The following is an 18,257-nucleotide window of genomic DNA, read 5'->3' as shown; positions in this document are numbered from 1 at the left end:
TGAGCTTGAAAGGAAAATTTAATGCACAGAATGTACTGTGCATTACTGAATGCTGGTAAGTGAAACACTATGAAGAGCTGTAGAAAGAAGAGGGTAACATTTAGAGTGAAATCACATCAGTGATACAGATGTTCTCTAAAAATATGTTTCTATATTGTGCTTTTTAAAAAAAGCTCCTAATCTTAGGATAACCCCACTACCCATTATTAATAACTTTATTATTTTAAACCTCATTTTAATTGTTATGTTTGCCTTTTTCACAGCTGGATATAGTCAGAGTATCACTCTTCTTGTGCAGAAAAACATTTTACTGTAAAATACTACAGGTTTAAATTTCCAGTTCCTGCTTTCATGAATAATTCTTCTGATTTCAGCTTTCTTATTCATGTAAATATAGTTTAATACTGGAAAATGCCAAATATGTTCGAAATATTAGTAAAAATTGAGAACAAACACAGGAACATGATTTCTCTCACATAATGCTAATTCTATTCCAAATTGAGTGACATGGAAGAAAATGTGATTACTTGTCAGATCTCAGATGCAATTTTGTGTTGGGACAGTATATGCAGTGGATTTGGAAGTGTCATGTTTAGCTGAAGGCAACACTTGGCGTCTCAGCACCCACCTCCTACTGAATTTCAACAAGAGTTAGCAAACAACCTTCCCTTGGGCTTCAGTGAAAATCCGCTTGCTATCCAGTCTGAGCTGCAGTTTTATTTGCAGGAAGCAAGCTTTATTTTGAGGTTTTCTAATGTATTGTTTCCTGGAACAGTAGAAGATCTGAGTGCAAAAGAGTACTGCAGTTCTGTTACTAAAATATGAAAATGTATGAAATTTCTGTATGAAAGAAATACTTAAAAAACAAAAACAAGACAACAAACACCTCTTAGAATTGTTAGGATTATTGAATATAATCAACACTTCAAAATCCAAGTCATAAACAAACCAGATAATCTTTTACTTGTGCCAAGATACAATTATTTTATTGCTTCTCGGATAACACTGCATTTAGGCATTTAACTTGAGGGTACTGGAAAAGCAAACACGGTTCACTTATGACATTTGTCCTACTGTATGTTAATGGAAGAGGTAGGGACTTTTTGGAGAAATTGTTGACAATGCCATAAGAAGTGCACACAAAAGGCTTAGTAATTGTGCTAACAAGAACATATAATTTCTGCCAGACCATAGTATCTAATTATCCTCAATTGGAAGATGTAAAATATTTCACCACAGCTCATATATAACCTTATAAAAATGACACTGTTTATGGAGGTCACAGTTCTGCATTGTCTGATGATGATTTTCAAAAACTTGCTAAATTGCAAAAGCTCCTCTCTGGACGGTTGTGCAATAACCAGTGTGCGATTCTGTACACCAGACTTTGAAGGAACGTCTAAGTGAACACTGTTGTGGAACACTCATCTCCCAGTATTAGTGTTCAGAACAAATTATAGTGATAGCGATAGCAACTATGTATATTCAACTTATTTCTAACTTTTTCTTAATGAGGTGAAGAATAAACGGTGCTGTTGTCCAGCAGCTGTTTGCAGATGACCACCCAGTGCTGCAGAAGCTGCCAATGACCCAGAGCTTGGGAACTACTGGCTCTAAAGGCTTGGTGTGTGCTTTCACATCAACTCTCTATGCTAGTCTTTGTTAGTGTTATTGCACCTTAATAGTATCAAAAAAAAGTACTTGTTTTATTGTGCTTGTTTCAAAACAGTACATTTTAAACCAACTAAACTTATCTAAGTTGGGTATATAAAAATATATTTTTAACCGCTCACATTATACAGTAAAAAACAAAGCACCTGTGTGGAAAGCTTACCCTTTCTTTTGGAGGAAAGCTGTCTTCATGTAGTTGCTTCAGTAACACATACTCATATGTATATAAATATAAAACCAGTTTAGCCACATAAATCTGTCCTGTTATGTGGCAGAGGAGACAGAAGGCCCAGAGGGGTGATATGTCTCATTCTTTCTCCATCACAGAACTGCTGCCATTCACACTGTGTGAACAAGAGCATGGCTTGGGTAAAGCACAAAAAGCATGAGATAAATTATGCTCCATGTGGCATAATTGCTCTCAGGAAACAGCAGACCAACAACCCACAAACAACTGTATGTTATTCTGCTGTCAGAAGGAGCAGCTGTCACTCTAAGCTCTACAACCCTCGCTGAGGAACGCCGGCACAGGTTGTTCGGTTGCGTGTGCTGTCTCTGCACTTTGATGGGGATTAGAGAAAAGGGCTGGTTGTACACATTGCACTTGTGAAGCTATGAACCAGAAGGCTGTTTGGATACCTTCTGCAGCATCTCTGACCCAAAACCAGGAGAGAAAAACTGTGGGGAAAAGGGTTGTGGATCACGCAGGTCAAAGTATAGCTCTGAATTGTTAAATGTTATAAAAAAAAGACAACTAAATAATTCAGTCTGTTTAAACACTGAGTTTCTTTCTAATCCTAGCTGCATTTCACTGTAGTAAAAGTGGGTATTTGAAGAAAACATTTCACTATTAAAGATCCTTGCGATTATGTTTTTAGAAGTGCCTCTTCCAGGTCAGAATCTAATATAAAGAAAAGTTACCTTTTTTTTTTTAATCCCAAATTAAACTGCAGTAATTAGATACTGTATTTAACCATGTGAAAAGAGTAAAAAGCTATTTCTACGCAGTTTCTGAGGTAATAAGCCAGCATGTTAAAAATATATTAATGCAAGTAATTTGGTTTTGAGTGTGTCCTTTGCCCATCTTTCCAAAAAAAAGTGGATGGACATGCTGATTTCACTAAAGCGGAGAAAAGGTCTGTGGCATACTGGCTGGTATACTGTATCATAGTTCATCATGGTTTCTTGTGAGGTCCTCCCCATAATTAGTAGCTTGACTTCCAACAAACATGTTCCAGTTGTCTAGAACCTCTTCTTTTGTTAGTTTTTGATCCTGGTGAGAGGAAAATAAAATCTCTGTAAGGACATTTTCAAAGCTAAGTAAAAGACACACCAGTACAGACTTAACAAGAGCCCTGGGAAATGCTGCTTCAAAGCAGCAGACTGCAGGTTCAGGAACTCTGGTGAGTGAAATTTGAACAGCAGTGGAAGAAAGAAGTCCCACTGTCTTCACTTGGGTCAAACTGCTAATTGCAGTTCCTTGTTATTAACTCGCCACCAAACAGCATATGGGTTTTCTGGTATACAGTTTTCCTCTGAGCTTTGGGTTTGCCTTCCTGACACTAAAAATGAAAATCCTCTCATGTACTTTGCTGAAGATGGGTGCTTATATTAGCAATTTACACGCTCTCTGTGTAAGAGTGTTTTGGCTTTTCAGGTGGAGGAAGTGAATGTAATGAGCCAGTCTTTAAGCCAAAGATCTATGTTTGATTATAGAAATGGTTTGGGGGTTGGTTTTGCTACCTCCTATGTAATGTATCTTTTATTTTTCTCTTGTAGTCTAGATTAGCATTAAAAAAACTGTGACCGCTCTTAAGAGTATTTTTTTTACTGTGTTAAAACTTCCAAGTTTAAGATGATAAATAATTTATCTAATCCAATGGACTTCCAGAACTGATAAACTGTATTTTACTACTTTGAGATTCTAACCTTACCAACTGAAGGTGGCATTGATATATTAATGCACTAGCAATTCTAGCCTCTAAAACTGCATTTAAAGTGTATCAGTAAGAAAATTTATTAATAAATTCCTGCAAGCTGGTATGGTAAAAAACAAACAAACAAACAAAAACACAACCCCTCCCCCCAAAAAAGCAAACAAAACCCAAAACCATAACAACTTATATAACTTTATTTTTAAAGTATACTAGAACTCTAAGTACCTTGTCTACATCCGATTCATAGACCAAGTGCCTGGCTTCAGCCAGTGCATGATCATAGTCTTGTGGGAGAATCCAGTGCTGAATTTCCTCTTTGTCCATCTTTCCATCCTTGTTGATGTCACGAAAATCTGCAAACTGTTCACGCTCTGTAATCACCCAGTCAGGCTCTGGTCCACCCTCTTCATTTGCAAACATATCAGCTGGAGAGCAAAGAAAAGGTCTTGCTCAAGTCATATTTAATTTGCAAATTATTCACAAACTAAAGACATTTACATAGTGTTCCTCAGAATACTAAACTTTTCACTCTTTGCACAGTGTTTCTTTGTACAGAAAATGAAATGTGGGTCTAAATAGATTAGCTGTGTTTATCTTGGGCAGGTTTCTTCACTGCTTTTGTCCTGTTTTTAGAGAGATCTTTGCAAGAGAATTTAATTTTGAGTAGATGAGTCCTTTTTTAAAACATGTTGCAGCATACCCCTTCAGTAGAAAATATTCTACTGAAAAAAGGCCTGGAGAAGTCACAAATCAGTGGTGTGTTCTGTGTTGTCGACTGGTACCTTGGAATGGTGGTGTACCATCTGTGACACAGGATGCAGAGATTACATGAGCTGCTCTGATCAGTCCTACACTGTATCTTGTGCTCAGCCTGTGAGGCATTCAGCTGTGGCAACAGTGAGTTCTGTGGCTGAGCACTGGATTGACATGTACAGGGGGCTCCTGGAGCTAGGGAAACCAGAGGAAAAGCACAAGGCCCTGCCAGGCAGCCCTCACTAGAGAGGCTGATGCACCTTGGGCATCATGATGACCAATCATGGGAGAGCTCAACTGGCCTGGGATTATGAGCAGGGTGGGCAAACAGGTATTGAGAGGGCACCACACTTGGTGGAGAAGGGCTCATGAAAAGGGCCATTCACCCTGCTTGTGTATGTCCACAACCCAGGGAAGTGCTCTAGGTCTCTGGCACCATGGTGTTAAAACTAGAGTTTATGCAGAGAAAGCCCCCTGAGGTGTCTGATGCTCCACACAGGTGAAGAGATTTACCAAAGAAGAAATTTAGTTTTCTCTTTGTTTTTTAACCCCAACTTCATAAAAAAAGATTACATCTGAAAAGTGGAAGTAGGAGTATTTAAAGCATCGAATTCCTCAGCTCATGACGAAAACTTCAGACAACACATTCACTTTCTTTTTTCAAAGTGCAAATTATATTGTTTATTTGAAGCAACTGACACGTCCTGTCAATTTGATTTTTATCATCCTTGCCAGTGTGGGGTGATCGTGACTAGAACATTCTATGTTCCTATCTATAGAAGACATGAAAAAACAGCATTCACATGGTAACAAATGTTGACAATTACCTTATAATTATACGTAGGTAATGTCACTGAATGAACTGAAATTACTGAGGAAATTATGCTGCTCTGTTATTTCAGTCATAAATGAACAGCATTCACATTCTGAGGCTAAATATAATTTACAAGGAATAGAACCTCCTGCCATTAATTAATGTGTGTATATTGTTCCTGATTATATGGGAAGTGATCTTTATAGCACCATCAGAAACAGAAAGATTCACCTTGAGTATGCACTCATGCTTTCCTAGTGCTACTTTCTTCATTTAAAACCCACCAAAATGAGTGCAGTGGGAGAAGGTAGCTTTTGGTATCAGCATAATGATTCAAAAAGGCTAAAACATATTCTGTACTGCTGCTATCTAGTCCTGCTTCTGTTCTGCCTTCATACATCCAAGTGCAAGACAGCAGTTAACTTCCTCGTGTGGCTGAGGTTTGTGCAAATTAACTGTGACTGATCTGCTGTTGATGTTTCCCATTTTGTGCTCTTTCTGCCACTGAAGTAATGCACAGCTAACTTTCACACACTTCACAACTTCTCTAAGAATCTTAAATCTTGGTGCTGGTTTTGCACAGTTCATTTTGAATGCATTTTCTATTCCTCTAAGAAACATAATGGCATCACTGCTAGAGAAGTATTGGGTTTTGCTTACTATTACACTAGGAAAATAACTAGTAGAAAAAAGGTCAATTTTGTGTTTTGCAATGTGTGCTTCCAAGCTATTTTGCATAGTCAGGTACCATTCAAACTGGGAAGAGATTAACTCACTCTGTGATCCTCCTGCATTTCTAAACAATGCCTTCAAAAAGCTGTTAATATGGTCATGTTTACAGAGAATATTCCCGTCAAGAAAAATATTGTATTCCAGAGCCTCTTAGCCAAATTACAATAGTAAGAGGAGAATTTTATGCTGTAATGTGCGAGGAACCTTTTGCTGGTGATGTGGCTATCTCCCTAAAATAAAGTTAAAACTTTCCGGGTTGGATGGTTGGTTTAAAACAATAGAACTGGAGCACAGAAATGTTCATCTTTGTGTAATACTGCTGTAAATTTGAGAGAAGAGGGACAAGGAGACTGGCGATTATATAAGAAACAAATCTTAACACTTACCAATGTACTCATCTTGATCCACAAAACCATCCTCATTTTTGTCTATGTCTTCTAAGGTTTCCTGGAAAACAGTTTTGAATCAACATAATTAAGCGAATTTAGAATTCTGACTACTCACCTCTTTGATCATCTAATGTTTTGAGGCCTTAACTTGCCCTTGTACAGAGGCAAAGGTACTCTTTCTGACTGCAGTGTGACTGTTGTTTATGCAATGAATATACATATACTCTTTCATGCTGAAAAAGATTCCTGCATGAATGAACTGGACACTATACTTAAGTTAAATGCAGATACAAGTATCAAACAGTTGCTGCATTTCAGCAAAGCCTTCCTTTTATTCTGGTTTAAGTTGGTGCTGTTTCTTGAATCCATTTAGGAGCTGTTTAAGGGCATTTAACAAGTACTGAGAGCTCTAAATCAAGTGAATTTGAGGAAAGGCATCCCTTTCTGTTCCCCACTTAGCTGTTATGTGTGTGTCCCTTTCTGAACCCTGTACGGAAAGGTTGGATAGAGGAAGACTTCATAGCTCATCCAAAAAATAAAAGCAAAAATAATGATATTGGGTTTGTTCTGCTTACTAAGACAACAATGTTTTTCATATGCTCAAACTCTTCTGGGTGAAGGAAAGCTGTGAATTCTTCACGAGTTGCAGCTAAGTCTCCATCCAGATCTGCAGTTTTGAATCGTCTTTCATCTCTGGGTAGCATTTTCTTAAAGCTGTGCTGATCAGTTGCATCTTGGAATTCTTCTGGATTTTCTGCAAATTCATCAAGACAATCTCAAAAGCATGTTCATTTTAAAACATATTACCACAATGAAGCACCACAATTTGCTCTTAAAGTCTAGAAATACAAAGGTTTATTGTCAGAATAGCTGCCATGTTAAAATGGAACATATCTTTCCTGTGAAGTTTTAAATTCAGGAGCCGAGTACTTGGTTTGATTTTCAAAGGTGATTTAGTAGAATAGGTAAATCCTTGACTAAGCCTTCTGCTGCAACCCAGAATAATGGATTTTGCAGTATTGTGTATTGCCCTTCATAGATTTGGGTTTTTTTTCCTTTCTAATCTGCTTTTATAAGTACTGCTTAGGCAGTATTTGGGGTAGATTTCATTCACACAAGCTTTATTCTTCTTAAGAGTTTATATGATCTAAACAACATTTCTGTTTCAAAAAGCAGAACTAAAGAAAAAAAAAGCAAACTAAAGAAAAGTGGTTTCACAAGGTGGAAGACTAATTTTTTAAAATAGGATCACTAAACTGACTTCAAATATGAAAAGTACTCATAACAATTTCTCAATTCACATATTGGAAGACAAATGCAGTCGAAAAAGACTGGGCCAGGAATTACAACTGGAATTTTAAGTGTGCATAAACACAAGACCACAATGTAGTAGATGTTCTCCAAATCTTGGGGATTATAGAGAGCAAAGACAAAGGGCTGAGAAGGGCTCCCAGGAATACTGCTACAGGGATCGTGCATTAAATATTTCCTTTCACAAATGTAATAAGCTCCTCTTTAAGATAGTCTTTGGAATTACTACTGCTACTGGAAGCTTATTCCAGAAACTGCCTCTATGCCAAATAGATATTTTCTTCTATTTCCAGTAAGTATAAATGGTCAATTAATACTGATTTGTTTTTCTGTCAGCATTGCCATTTAGTGATCTCTTCTCCTCCTTCATTAACTTACAAAAAGCAAAGGAAAAGTATGTGGGGCAAACAAAAGATGCAGGTATATTTTTAATGTGCTTCTTTTGCCTGATTTGTTAAGGATTTTCATTTGCAGTCTTAAGCATGTTATTCTGCAAGAACTATGTTAATCAATAACTTTGCTATAGCTTAGACCCAGCCTAAAGTTTTAGCATCTAGACTCTTTATGAAAGACTGAATTAACAAATACTGATTAATTACACAATGTATTATTTTAAATTACCATCTTTAATATTAAAAAGTAATATATTTCTAATTGGAGGAGACTTTAATTCAGCTTTGCCAGTACATTTAATAATCCCTCTACAAAACTTTCCACGTACTGGTGACTCGTGGAAATGGCTGCAAGAACTAGGAAGTGCTTTTGACTTCTATCTATAACATTTAATGCAATCTTCAAGAGTCCTCAATGTGACACCAAACTCCTGCCGACTGTAAGGCACAAAATCATGCTTTATAATCTCAACAGTCTTCAATCATATAATCTGAAAACGTTATTTTACCTAGATAATAACCGTATGTGGCTTGTTTGTATTCTTCCCAGGCAATTTTATCATCCTTATTGAGATCGTAGTCTTTCCAAACTTTAGCCACATTTTCATAGATATAGCGTTTCTGTACCCGCTTAATCCAGTTCTTTAATTCCTCTGTTGTGAGATAGCCATCTTTGTTGTCATCTATTCTATCCACAATCTTCCTGTAAAAAAAGACCAGCATCCTTAATCATTGACAGAACAACAAACTACAGGTCAGCCCAATTTTAGTAATCTTTAGCTGGCCCCAATTTTCCACAAAAAAAATGAAGTAGTGCCCCAAACTTATAAAGTTGTCGTACTGGCTAAGACTTTCTTGCATTTTACAGATTATTTTAAGGGACATATCTCTATTCTTTATTCAAATTGCTATGAATAATTGAAATGGAGCTTGCATGATCAAAGTTAGTGAACAAAGTACCTCACATAATATCTGGATTTAGGTTGCATCTACTAACTTCAGGGGATATGTTCTTAACTGTCAGTAGGGACTAGCCATGCTGGGCTCAGAGTAGGAGACAACAACTTCATCTCTGGAGAAACCCTGTACTAGAGCTTGCTGGAGGCAACTAGGGCAAAAATCTAGGATTTTGAGGACACCTGTAGTTTCTCCTGTGGCTTGACAGCAGATTGGTACTAGAGTGGAGTGAGTTATACAACTGTGTAATGAGCCACTGTCCTGTGTAAAGCTGCTAGCCTCAAGTCCTGTTGAAATCAGTAGAAGTGAAAGGTACTGGTGTACTCCCAAGGAAACTTCTGCAAAGTTTCTGAAAAAAAGTCTGCACAAAGCTGCAGGTAAAACAGACACGGAAAAGCTACGTTAACAAACAGTCAACATTCTCCTCTAACATTTAGATTCTCTGCAATAAATCTCTCAAGGGCTACCTGTAATTGCTAAATACCACCAGTTTGGGTTTGAGCATGTAAAATGCTTCTCTCCCAGCTACAGTGGTAGACTAGGTGATAAAAACTTTGTCTAAAACAGGAATACAGCTTTAATTCCACAACTTGTAGATAAACTAGTCATAGTGTTACTATATTCTGGGCACCGGCCTGTGGGAAACTATGTACGCTGCCCTTGGATCTGGGGCAGATTGCTGGCAATTCAACAGAAGCAGGAACTGACTTCTCTGAATTCTGACTTGAGATTCACATGTGAGCTCCCTAAACCTCCAGGTAGCCACAGGACATAGGGAGAAGTTCTGCACTTTTAAGAATTTATTACAATTCAGTGCCTTGGTTCTCCACAAAGAAATCAACCCTGGCCAACTGGAAATGCTCAACTAGTGAAGAGATGTCTTTCCAAAGCCTTAGTTATGACAGTAGCAAGTAGAATCAATTAACAACAGTAGTTTCTGCTGAATTTCCAGCAATCTCGTGCGAGTTTGACAGGATCAGACTGAATTCAAAAGTATGCTATTTCTGAGCTAAAAGGGGGAAAAGGGGCTGCTGAATTTGCTTTCTGAAGTAGTGAAGTATGAATCAACTGACTGGGAAACTTATTTTGTATAAGTCTCACAGGGAATTGACTGCCAAGGGTCACTTTCAATGAACAATGGACTGTATTTGTCAATATATTTGCCCCACGATGAATTTGATTTAATTGGTTTTGCTGATATTTCTAATGCTAAATGTATTACTTATAATAAATAATTCTGTTAGTAGCTCTTTGGTATTTTTAAGGTTAAAGAAGTCAGGCCTGTTTAGCAGAAAATGTCTCATATATCTTCCTTTTCACCTGTTTTTATAGGTCTGTGTTAAGTATTTCACTCTGCTTTCCAGTTGAAGATGCTGAGCGAATATTAGTCTTGCTTACAAGTATATCCATAATATGTATAATACTGCTGAGGTGAGTAGCTCGAGAGCGGACTCCTTCAACACCGGAGCGGGGGAAGTTCAGCGTCCAGGAGCCTCAACTCAGAGCGGCGAGAGACCCCGAGGGAGCCTCAACCCCTAGCCAGGCCGTGCCCAGGAGCCGGCAGCTCAGCTGACGAGAGCGAGCAGGGACGCACAAGGGGGCGCAGCCAGGAGGGGCGGCACCAGCCCTGACCGGGTAAAATCTGCCCCAGGGAGCGCGGGCGAGCGGGAGCCAGGCGGGGCGACTTGTGCGGGCAGGCGAGCGGGGTGGTGAGCACTCGCCTCATGACCAGGGCCCGGTCCGGGAGCTCTGCTCGGGCTGCCCCGGCGGTGGCCAGCGTAGGCACCCAGACAGAGCCGGTGAGAGGGGAGGCTGCAGTGCAGAGCTCGGGGTGTAGAGAGTGCCTGCACTGGTCTGGTGAGGGGAGGGTGCACAACGCGCAGGGCTGCACTCGGTGCTCCCTGGTGGCAGTCCTCCTGCAGCAGGGGCTGAGCTGCGGGATGCTGTCAATAGGCTGCAAGCTGTCAGGTGGAAGCTGAGAGGAAGCAGGAGTGTTTGCTCCAGGCCCGAGCTGTGCAGGGGCCTCAAGCGTCCCCTGTAGTTCATGGAGGAAAGAAGGAGGCCGTTAACCCGGGAAGCTGGGAAACAGCAACAAAAAAAAAAAAAAAGGAGGAAGAGGACAATTAAAAGCAAGGGGCTTCCTCCTAAATCTGTTGTCCCCACCCAGAGCCGCTTTGTTGTCCTGCAGGGGGCTGATGAGGAAACGCACACCTCACCACATGAACAACCGGCTGATGCACTGGTAAAGAAGATCTCTAATGGTGCTGCCAGGAAAAAGCAGTGGGTTGCAGTAGCAGAGGACTCTGAAAGGCACAGAAGCACTCGTCTGTCAGCCTAACCCGGTCTCAAGGGAGGTCTGTTGCCTACCAGGGGCACGGATCAGGGATGTGGCAGGGAGGCTGCCTGCTCTAGTAAGTCCCATGGACTATTACCCACTTTTAGTGATCCACGTGGGTGCTAGGGATATAGATAGCAGTAGCCTGGAGAACATAAAGAAGGACTACAGAGCCCTGGGAGAGGTGCCTAGGGGCTCTGGAGCTCAGATAGTCTTTTCATCAATTCTCCAGGATACAGGGGAGGACCCTAAAAAGGCTAGGAGGATTGGCCATGTTAATAAATGGTTACAACAGTAGTGCCATAGTCAGAGGTTTAGGTATCTTGAACATGGGACACAAATTAGTAGGCCATGTCTACTGGGGGCTGGTGGAGCTGGTCCGACAAAGGAGAAGAGTGGTTTTGGAAGAAGGCCTGCCAGGCTGGTCAAGGATGTTTTAAACTAGATGTGTTGGAGGAGGGGGGCATAATTCCATCCCAACACACCCAGTCAGTTGCCAGCACCTATAATAAATGCTCGGAGCAATGTAGAGATATTCCAGCTGCTCCAGCCAATGAGCCGACTTCATTTGGAGCTCGGCTCAGATGCCTCTATACAAACACCCACAGTATGGGGAACAAACAAGGAATTAGAGATGTGTGCACATCTACAGGGGTATGATATAATAGGCATCACAGAAACATGGTGGGATGGCTCCTACGACAGGAGTGTTGGAATGGAAGGTTACAGGCTATTTAGAAAAAGATAGGCCCGGCAGGCGAGGAGGGGGAATTGCTATTTATATTAGGAATAGGCTGGAGAGTATGGAATTCTGTCTGGGAACAGGTGAGCAGTCAACAAGAGAGTTTGTGGGTCAGGATTAAAGGGAGAACAGCTACAGGAGACATTACTGTGGGGATCTCTTACAGACTGCCTGATCAAGAGGACTGTGGATGCAGCGCTCTAAGACAGATAGGAACAGCCTCACACTCACAGGCCCTTGTCCTCACAGGGGACTTCAACCACCCTGGCATCTGTTGGAATGATGGTACAGCCCAGCACAAGCAATGCAGGAGGTTCCTCGATTGTGTGGAAGACAACTTCCTTCTGCAAGTAATAGAGGAGCTGACAAGGAGAGGTGCCATGCTTGACCTCATGCTCACCAACAGGGAAGGGCTGGTTGGAAACTTGATGCTCCAGGGCAGCCTTGCTTGTAGCGATCATGAGATGGTTGAGTTCAAGATCCTCAGAACAGTGAGAAGAGCATGCAGCAAGCTCACTGCCCTGGACTTCAAGAGAGCAGACTTTGGCCTCTTCAGGAACCTGCTTAGTAAGGTTCCATGGGATATAGCCCTAGAGGGCAAGGGGGCCCCAAGACTGTTGGTTGATATTCAAGGATCACCTGCTACAAGCTCAGGAGTGTTGCATCCCAACTAGAAGGAAGTGCAGCAGGAGGGCCAGGAGACCTCCTTGGACGGATAAGAAGCTGCTGAGGAAATTTAGAAGGAAAAAAACAGGCTTATAAAGGGTGGTAGCAAGGAGAGGCAGTCTGAGAAGAACACAGGGATGTGTCTGGGAAGCTAGGGACCAGGTTAGGAAAGCTAAGGCCCAGTTAGAATTAAACTTGGCTAGGGATGTTAAGGAAACCAGGAAGGGATTCTACAGGTACATAGCAAATAAAAGGCAGACTAGGGACAATGTAGGCCCCCTCCGGAAGCTCTCGGGAGAACTGGCTACCCTGGATGCAGAGAAGGCTGAGGTTCTTAATGACTTCTTTGCCTCAGTCTTCACTGGCAAAAGCTCTGACCACACCACCCAAGTCTTGGAAGGCAGATGCAGGGACTGTGAGAATGAAGACCTTGGGCCCACTGTAGGAGAGGATCTGGTTCGAGACCATCTTAAGAACCTGAACGTGCCCAAGTCCATGCGACCTGATGAAATCCATCCGCAGGTCCTGAAGAAGCTGGCAAATGAAGTTGCTAAGCCACTGTCCATCATACTTGAAAAATCATGGCAGTCAGGTGAAGTTCCCAACGAATAGAAAAAGGGAAATATAACCCCCATTTTCAAGAAGGGGAAAATGGATGACCCAGGGAACTACAGACCAGTCAGTCTCACCTCTGTGCCTGGCAAAATCTTGGAGCAGATTCTCCTGGAAGGCATGCTAAAGCACATGAAAAACAATGAGGTGCTCGGTGACAGCCAGCATGGCTTCACTAAGGGGAAATCCTGCCTGACCAATTTGGTGGTTTTCTATGATGGGGCTATGGAAGTGATGGACAGGGGTAGAGCTGTTGATGTCATCTACCTGGATTTGTGCAAAGCATTCGACACTGTCCCACATGGCATGCTTGTCTCTAAATTGGAGAGACGTCAATTTGATGGATGGACCACTCGGTGGATAAAGAACTGGCTGGGTGGCCGCACGCAAAGAGTTGTGGTCAATGGCTCAATGTCCAGCTGGATACCAGTAATGAGTGGTGTCCCTCAGGGATCGGTGTTGGGACCGGTCTTGTTCAACATCTGTGCCGGTGACATGGGCAGTGGGATTGAGTGTGCCCTCAGCAAGTTTGCCAGTGACACCAAGCTGTGTGGTTCGGTTGATAACGCTGGAGGGAAAGAATGCCATCCAGAGGGACCTTGACACACTTGTGAGGTGGGCTGATGCCAACCTCATGAAGTTTAACCATGCCAAGTGCAAGGTCCTACACCTGGGTTGGAGCAATCCCAGGCACAGCTACAGGTTGGGCAGAGAAGAGATTCAGAGCAGCCCTGCAGAGAAGGACTTGGGGGTGTTGGGCGATGAGAAAATGAACATGAGCCGGCCTCAGTGTGCGCTCGCAGCCCAGAAAGCCAACCGTATCCTGGGCTGCATCAAAAGGAGCGTGTCCAGCAGGTCGAAGGAGGTGATCCTGCCCCTCTACTCTGCTCTTGTGAGACCCCACCTGGAGTATTGTGTGCAGTTCTGGTGTCCTCAACATAAAAAGGACATGGAACTGTTGGAACAAGTCCAGAGGAGGGCCACGAGGATGATCAGGGGACTGGAGCGCCTCCCATATGAAGACAGGCTGAGAAAGTTGGGGCTGTTCAGCCTGCAGAAGGCTGTGTGGAGACCTCATGGCAGCCTTCCAGTATCTGAAGGGGCCCTATAAGGATGCTGGGGAGGGACTCTTCATTAGGGACTGTAGTGATAGGACAAGGGGCAAGGGGTTAAAACTTAAAACAGGGGAAGTTCAGATTGGCTATAAGGAGGAATTTCTTTACTGTAAGGGTGGTGAGGCACTGGAATGGGTTGCCCAGGGAAGCTGTGAATGCTCCATCCCTGGCGGTGTTCAAGGTCAGGTTGGACAGAGCCTTGGGTGACATGGTTTAGTGTGAGGTGTGTCTGCCCATGGCTGGGGAGTTGGAACTAGATGATCTTAAGGTTCTTTCCAACCCTAACTATTCTATGATAACATGATATTGGGACTGTGGACCTTGCTTTTTATACTGATAGTCACCTGTAAAATAGCTCAGGCTTATTCTAAGCTTTGTAGTGGAGCTAATGTGCATTGATCAGACTGAAAAGCCTTAGTGCCTCTATTTTAAATAGTTAATTCTTGAGTACAGCAAAAATTCAAGGAGCATGTTAACAGACACAAAATTCCAGCTCATACATAGGAATTGACATGCGCAAGTGTGTAATACCTGCAAGCTTACTTTCTCCCTTTAAATGAGAGAGACTGACTGTAACTGGGGTTACAGTCAGTATCCCGAATCATAATAAAGAAGCTAGAGGGTAGGTACATGCAACTGCTGCTACAGAGATTTAAGCTGCCAGACTACAAAGACCTCTGATGATGAAAGACAGCTGGGGCAAGGAAATTATTGCTACGAAGTGGCTAGAAAAGGAAGGCTTCTCCTCTGCACCTGATGTGAGTACAGCTGCCTGTTGATTATAAACTCTGGCCTTAGCCTGTATACAAACCAGAGACATTTATATTTAGGTCTCACATATTTATATTGTGAGAATCTGTAGCAATTCTCTGAAAATGACAGGCACACAAGAAATGGCAGGGAGAAGGTTCAGAGGACTGCAGCCCCACTCCCCTTCTTCTTATCTCATCTCCAGCCTCTTAATGCAGTCCTTGGATGCTGCACCAGGATTGTCATGTTTCTTGAAAGCCAAATGAGTTGTGGTGCTGCACATTAGGTGGGCAATATGCCATTCTTCCCTTGTCAAATGATCCAGTGTGGCAGGACAGGGAGAAGGGATGACCTGTCATGGAGTTTGTCATAAGGGCAGGAACACTCCCAGGTCAGTACAAGTGTAGACCAATTTAAAGAGGCATGTCCATTTTAGTGATACGCTTTATGAGAATTTAAGTCATAGATCACGTATGCTCATTTCTTATAACCACTTTATCTGTTTACTTACTGAGATACATGTAAATAGCAGTGACAGCTTCCAGAGCATCAAGAGGTTAGTCAGTGGGATAATAGTGATACTGCACTAACAGATTAATGTGGAACTAGACAGACATCAAATAAGTACCTCTCCCTATGGAAGGGAAGTGTAAGGTAATCTTAGTGAAGCAAAGGTAATCTTAGTGAAAGCATGCAGATGTTTTAAACAATTTTGTCAGTAACTATATAAAGGATTTTTCTTTACTGTTAAACTTGGTTCTAACTAGTGATCTGATTTTCTTTAGATGCACAGAAGGGAGAAGCAGTAAAATAAGGCAGCTGTTGGATGGACCCTACTCTTGGTGTGAAGTGTAGCATGGAAGCATGAGCAATACTGTAAGTCATGGAAAAGCTATGGGAAGATAACTTCAAGTGGACTTGTAAATGGAGCTATAAAAGAGGAATAGTTTAAACTTGATTCACACTAATATGGTCCAGGCAAGTGACCCAGAGATAAGGAGTTGTAGCAGCAAAACCCTCCAGCAGTGGGTGAGGTCTGTCCAACACTGAGCACAGCACCACACACAGCAGCTCCCTCCACAAAGCTTATTGCTGTAGGACCAGAAAAGGCAGGAGAGAAAAATATGGAAGCAATGAATTGTTGGTTGCTTGTTTGTAAAATCAGCAGGTGTGAAAGAAGTCTAATTGAAGAGATACCACTGACTGTACAGTAATGAGACCTGGACAGGCTAGAGAGCTGGGTGAAGAGGAACTTAAGCTGAACAAAGGCAAGTGTAGGGTCCTGCACCTAGGCATAACCCCATGCAGCAGTACAGGTTAGGGGTTGGCCAGCTGGAAAGCTGCTCTGTGGAGAAGGACCTGGGAGTCCTAGTGGAAACTTAACCATGACCCAGACATGTACTGCTGTGGACAAGAAAGCTAAGTGTCCTGGGGTTCATTAAGAAGAATGTGCCCAGCAGGTTGAGGGAGGTTATCCACCCACTCTGCTCTTGTGAGGCTGCATCTGGAGTACTGTGTCTGGTTCTGGGCTCACCAGTTCAAGAAAGACAAGGAACTGCTGGAGAGGGTCCAGTGGAGTGCTATGCAGATTAGAAGACTGGAGCATCTCAATGAGGAAAGGCTGAGAGATGGGCCTATTTAGCCTAGAGATGACTGAGAGAGGATCTTATCAATGAATGCAAGTATCTTAAGGGCGGGTGTCAAGAGGATGGGACCAGACTCTTTTTGGTGGTGCCCACTAACAGGATAAGGTACAGTGGGCTAAAACTCAAATTCAGAAACTTCCATGTCAATATGAGGAAAAACTTCTTTACTTTAAGGGTGGCACTGGAATGGGCTGCCCAGAGAGGCTGTGGAAAGTCCTCTGGAGATATTCACAGCCTGCCTGGACACATTCCTGCGTGACCTGCTCTAGGTGACCCTGCTTTAGCAAGGGTGTTAACTAGATGATCTCCAGAGGTCCCTTTCACCCATTCTGCGCTACAAGGACCCATTCCACGAGCCCCTCCTGACAGCAAGGGGCCAGTCTCGGCCGTGGCCGGGCGGCACCCCCTACCCTCCCGCCGGTCTCCTTTTGCCGAGGGAACAGCGGCTCCTGCCCCGCCGCCCCGCCGGGCCCTCCCTCTGCTGCCACGTTTCCGCAGGCCGCCGCGCTGCCGCGGCTCTTACCCCAGCTTCTCCCGGCTCTCCTCCGGGCTGAGCTGGTCAAAGCTCCGCGCCTCCTCCTTGCCCAGGAAGGCCTCGTGATCGTACTGGAAGCCCGGCCGGTCTTCGTGCTGCCGCGCCCGCTCCTGCCGCGCTGTAGGTTTGCCCAGGCCTCCCGGCAGCAGCGGCAGCAACGCCAGCGCTATACACCACCGCGCCCCGCCTGCCCCCATACCCCGCCGCGTACCCACCACCCCTCACCCCTCCGCTGCCCGGCGCCCGCCGAGCCCGGCTCTGCCCCACCCCGCCGCTCCCCAGCCCCGCTCCTCCCTTGGCCGGTTAGCGGCGCCGACGCGATTGGGCAGCGGTCGCCAGCAGCGGGGCCCGGCCCGGCCCGACGCCACGTCTGCAGAGTGGCGAGAGCCGCCCAACGGTCGCGGGGGGGGGTCGCAGCGGCTCGTCCGGTAGCGCCGGAGAACCCCTGCGGCACAACGAGGTTGGGAGCTTGGAGACCCTTTCCGCTCGTTCCTCATGGAAGCGTTCTGAGTTTATACAGCTAAGAACCGTGTCAGCGCAACCACCCGATCATTCATGCCTGTTCCTCTGCTATTCGGTGTAGTTTGTTCGCCCAGAGTATAACAGAATGGTTTGAGTTGGAAGGGACCTTAAGGATCATGTGCTTCCAGCCGCCTGCCAGGTTGATGGTTTCTGCTGTCGTCCGAAATTGGTTAGAAAAGGACTAAAGTATGATTTATTTTTAGTTTTCAAGGCAAGCAACAATAAGGATACAAGTAAAAAAAAAACCCCAACAAACAAACAAACCAAAAACACCCCTGTGGGTCTTGAGTGTCACAGCAAGCTGATACCCAAAACGCAGGAAAAAAAAATAATAGAGGGTTGGCAGCACTCTCGTAGAGGATATTTGTTGTAACAGGG

General features: G+C 43.5%; 1 protein-coding gene across 2 annotated transcripts; it reads right to left on the bottom strand.

Annotated features, from left to right (window-relative positions):
• Nucleotides 1–1,336: 1,336 nt before the first annotated feature.
• RCN1 (reticulocalbin 1) lies at nucleotides 1,337–17,585 on the bottom strand. Of its 2 annotated transcripts, XM_061462795.1 has the most exons (7): nucleotides 17,346–17,585; nucleotides 8,509–8,702; nucleotides 6,872–7,050; nucleotides 6,294–6,354; nucleotides 3,834–4,033; nucleotides 2,821–2,944; nucleotides 1,337–2,015 (listed from the first exon to the last, which is right to left on the bottom strand). In XM_061462795.1, the coding sequence occupies exons 1-6, from the start codon at nucleotides 17,552–17,554 to the stop codon at nucleotides 2,837–2,839; spliced, it is 951 nt and encodes a 316-aa protein (XP_061318779.1). In that variant the 5' UTR covers nucleotides 17,555–17,585; the 3' UTR covers nucleotides 1,337–2,015; nucleotides 2,821–2,836. The 2 variants fall into 2 exon arrangements, with proteins under 2 accessions (XP_061318779.1, XP_061318778.1); XM_061462794.1 differs by having other exon boundaries at nucleotides 1,337–2,944.
• Between the last annotated feature and the right edge of the window lie 672 nt (nucleotides 17,586–18,257).

Source organism: Pezoporus flaviventris, unplaced genomic scaffold, assembly GCF_033815535.1.
Source record: "Pezoporus flaviventris isolate CSIRO_AGI_PZ_B2104156 unplaced genomic scaffold, CSIRO_AGI_Pfla_v1 ptg000036l, whole genome shotgun sequence".
Lineage (NCBI taxonomy): Eukaryota > Metazoa > Chordata > Aves > Psittaciformes > Psittacidae > Pezoporus > Pezoporus flaviventris.
The sequence above is the reverse complement of the archived record's forward strand: the minus strand, read 5'-3'. Positions and strand labels throughout refer to the sequence as shown.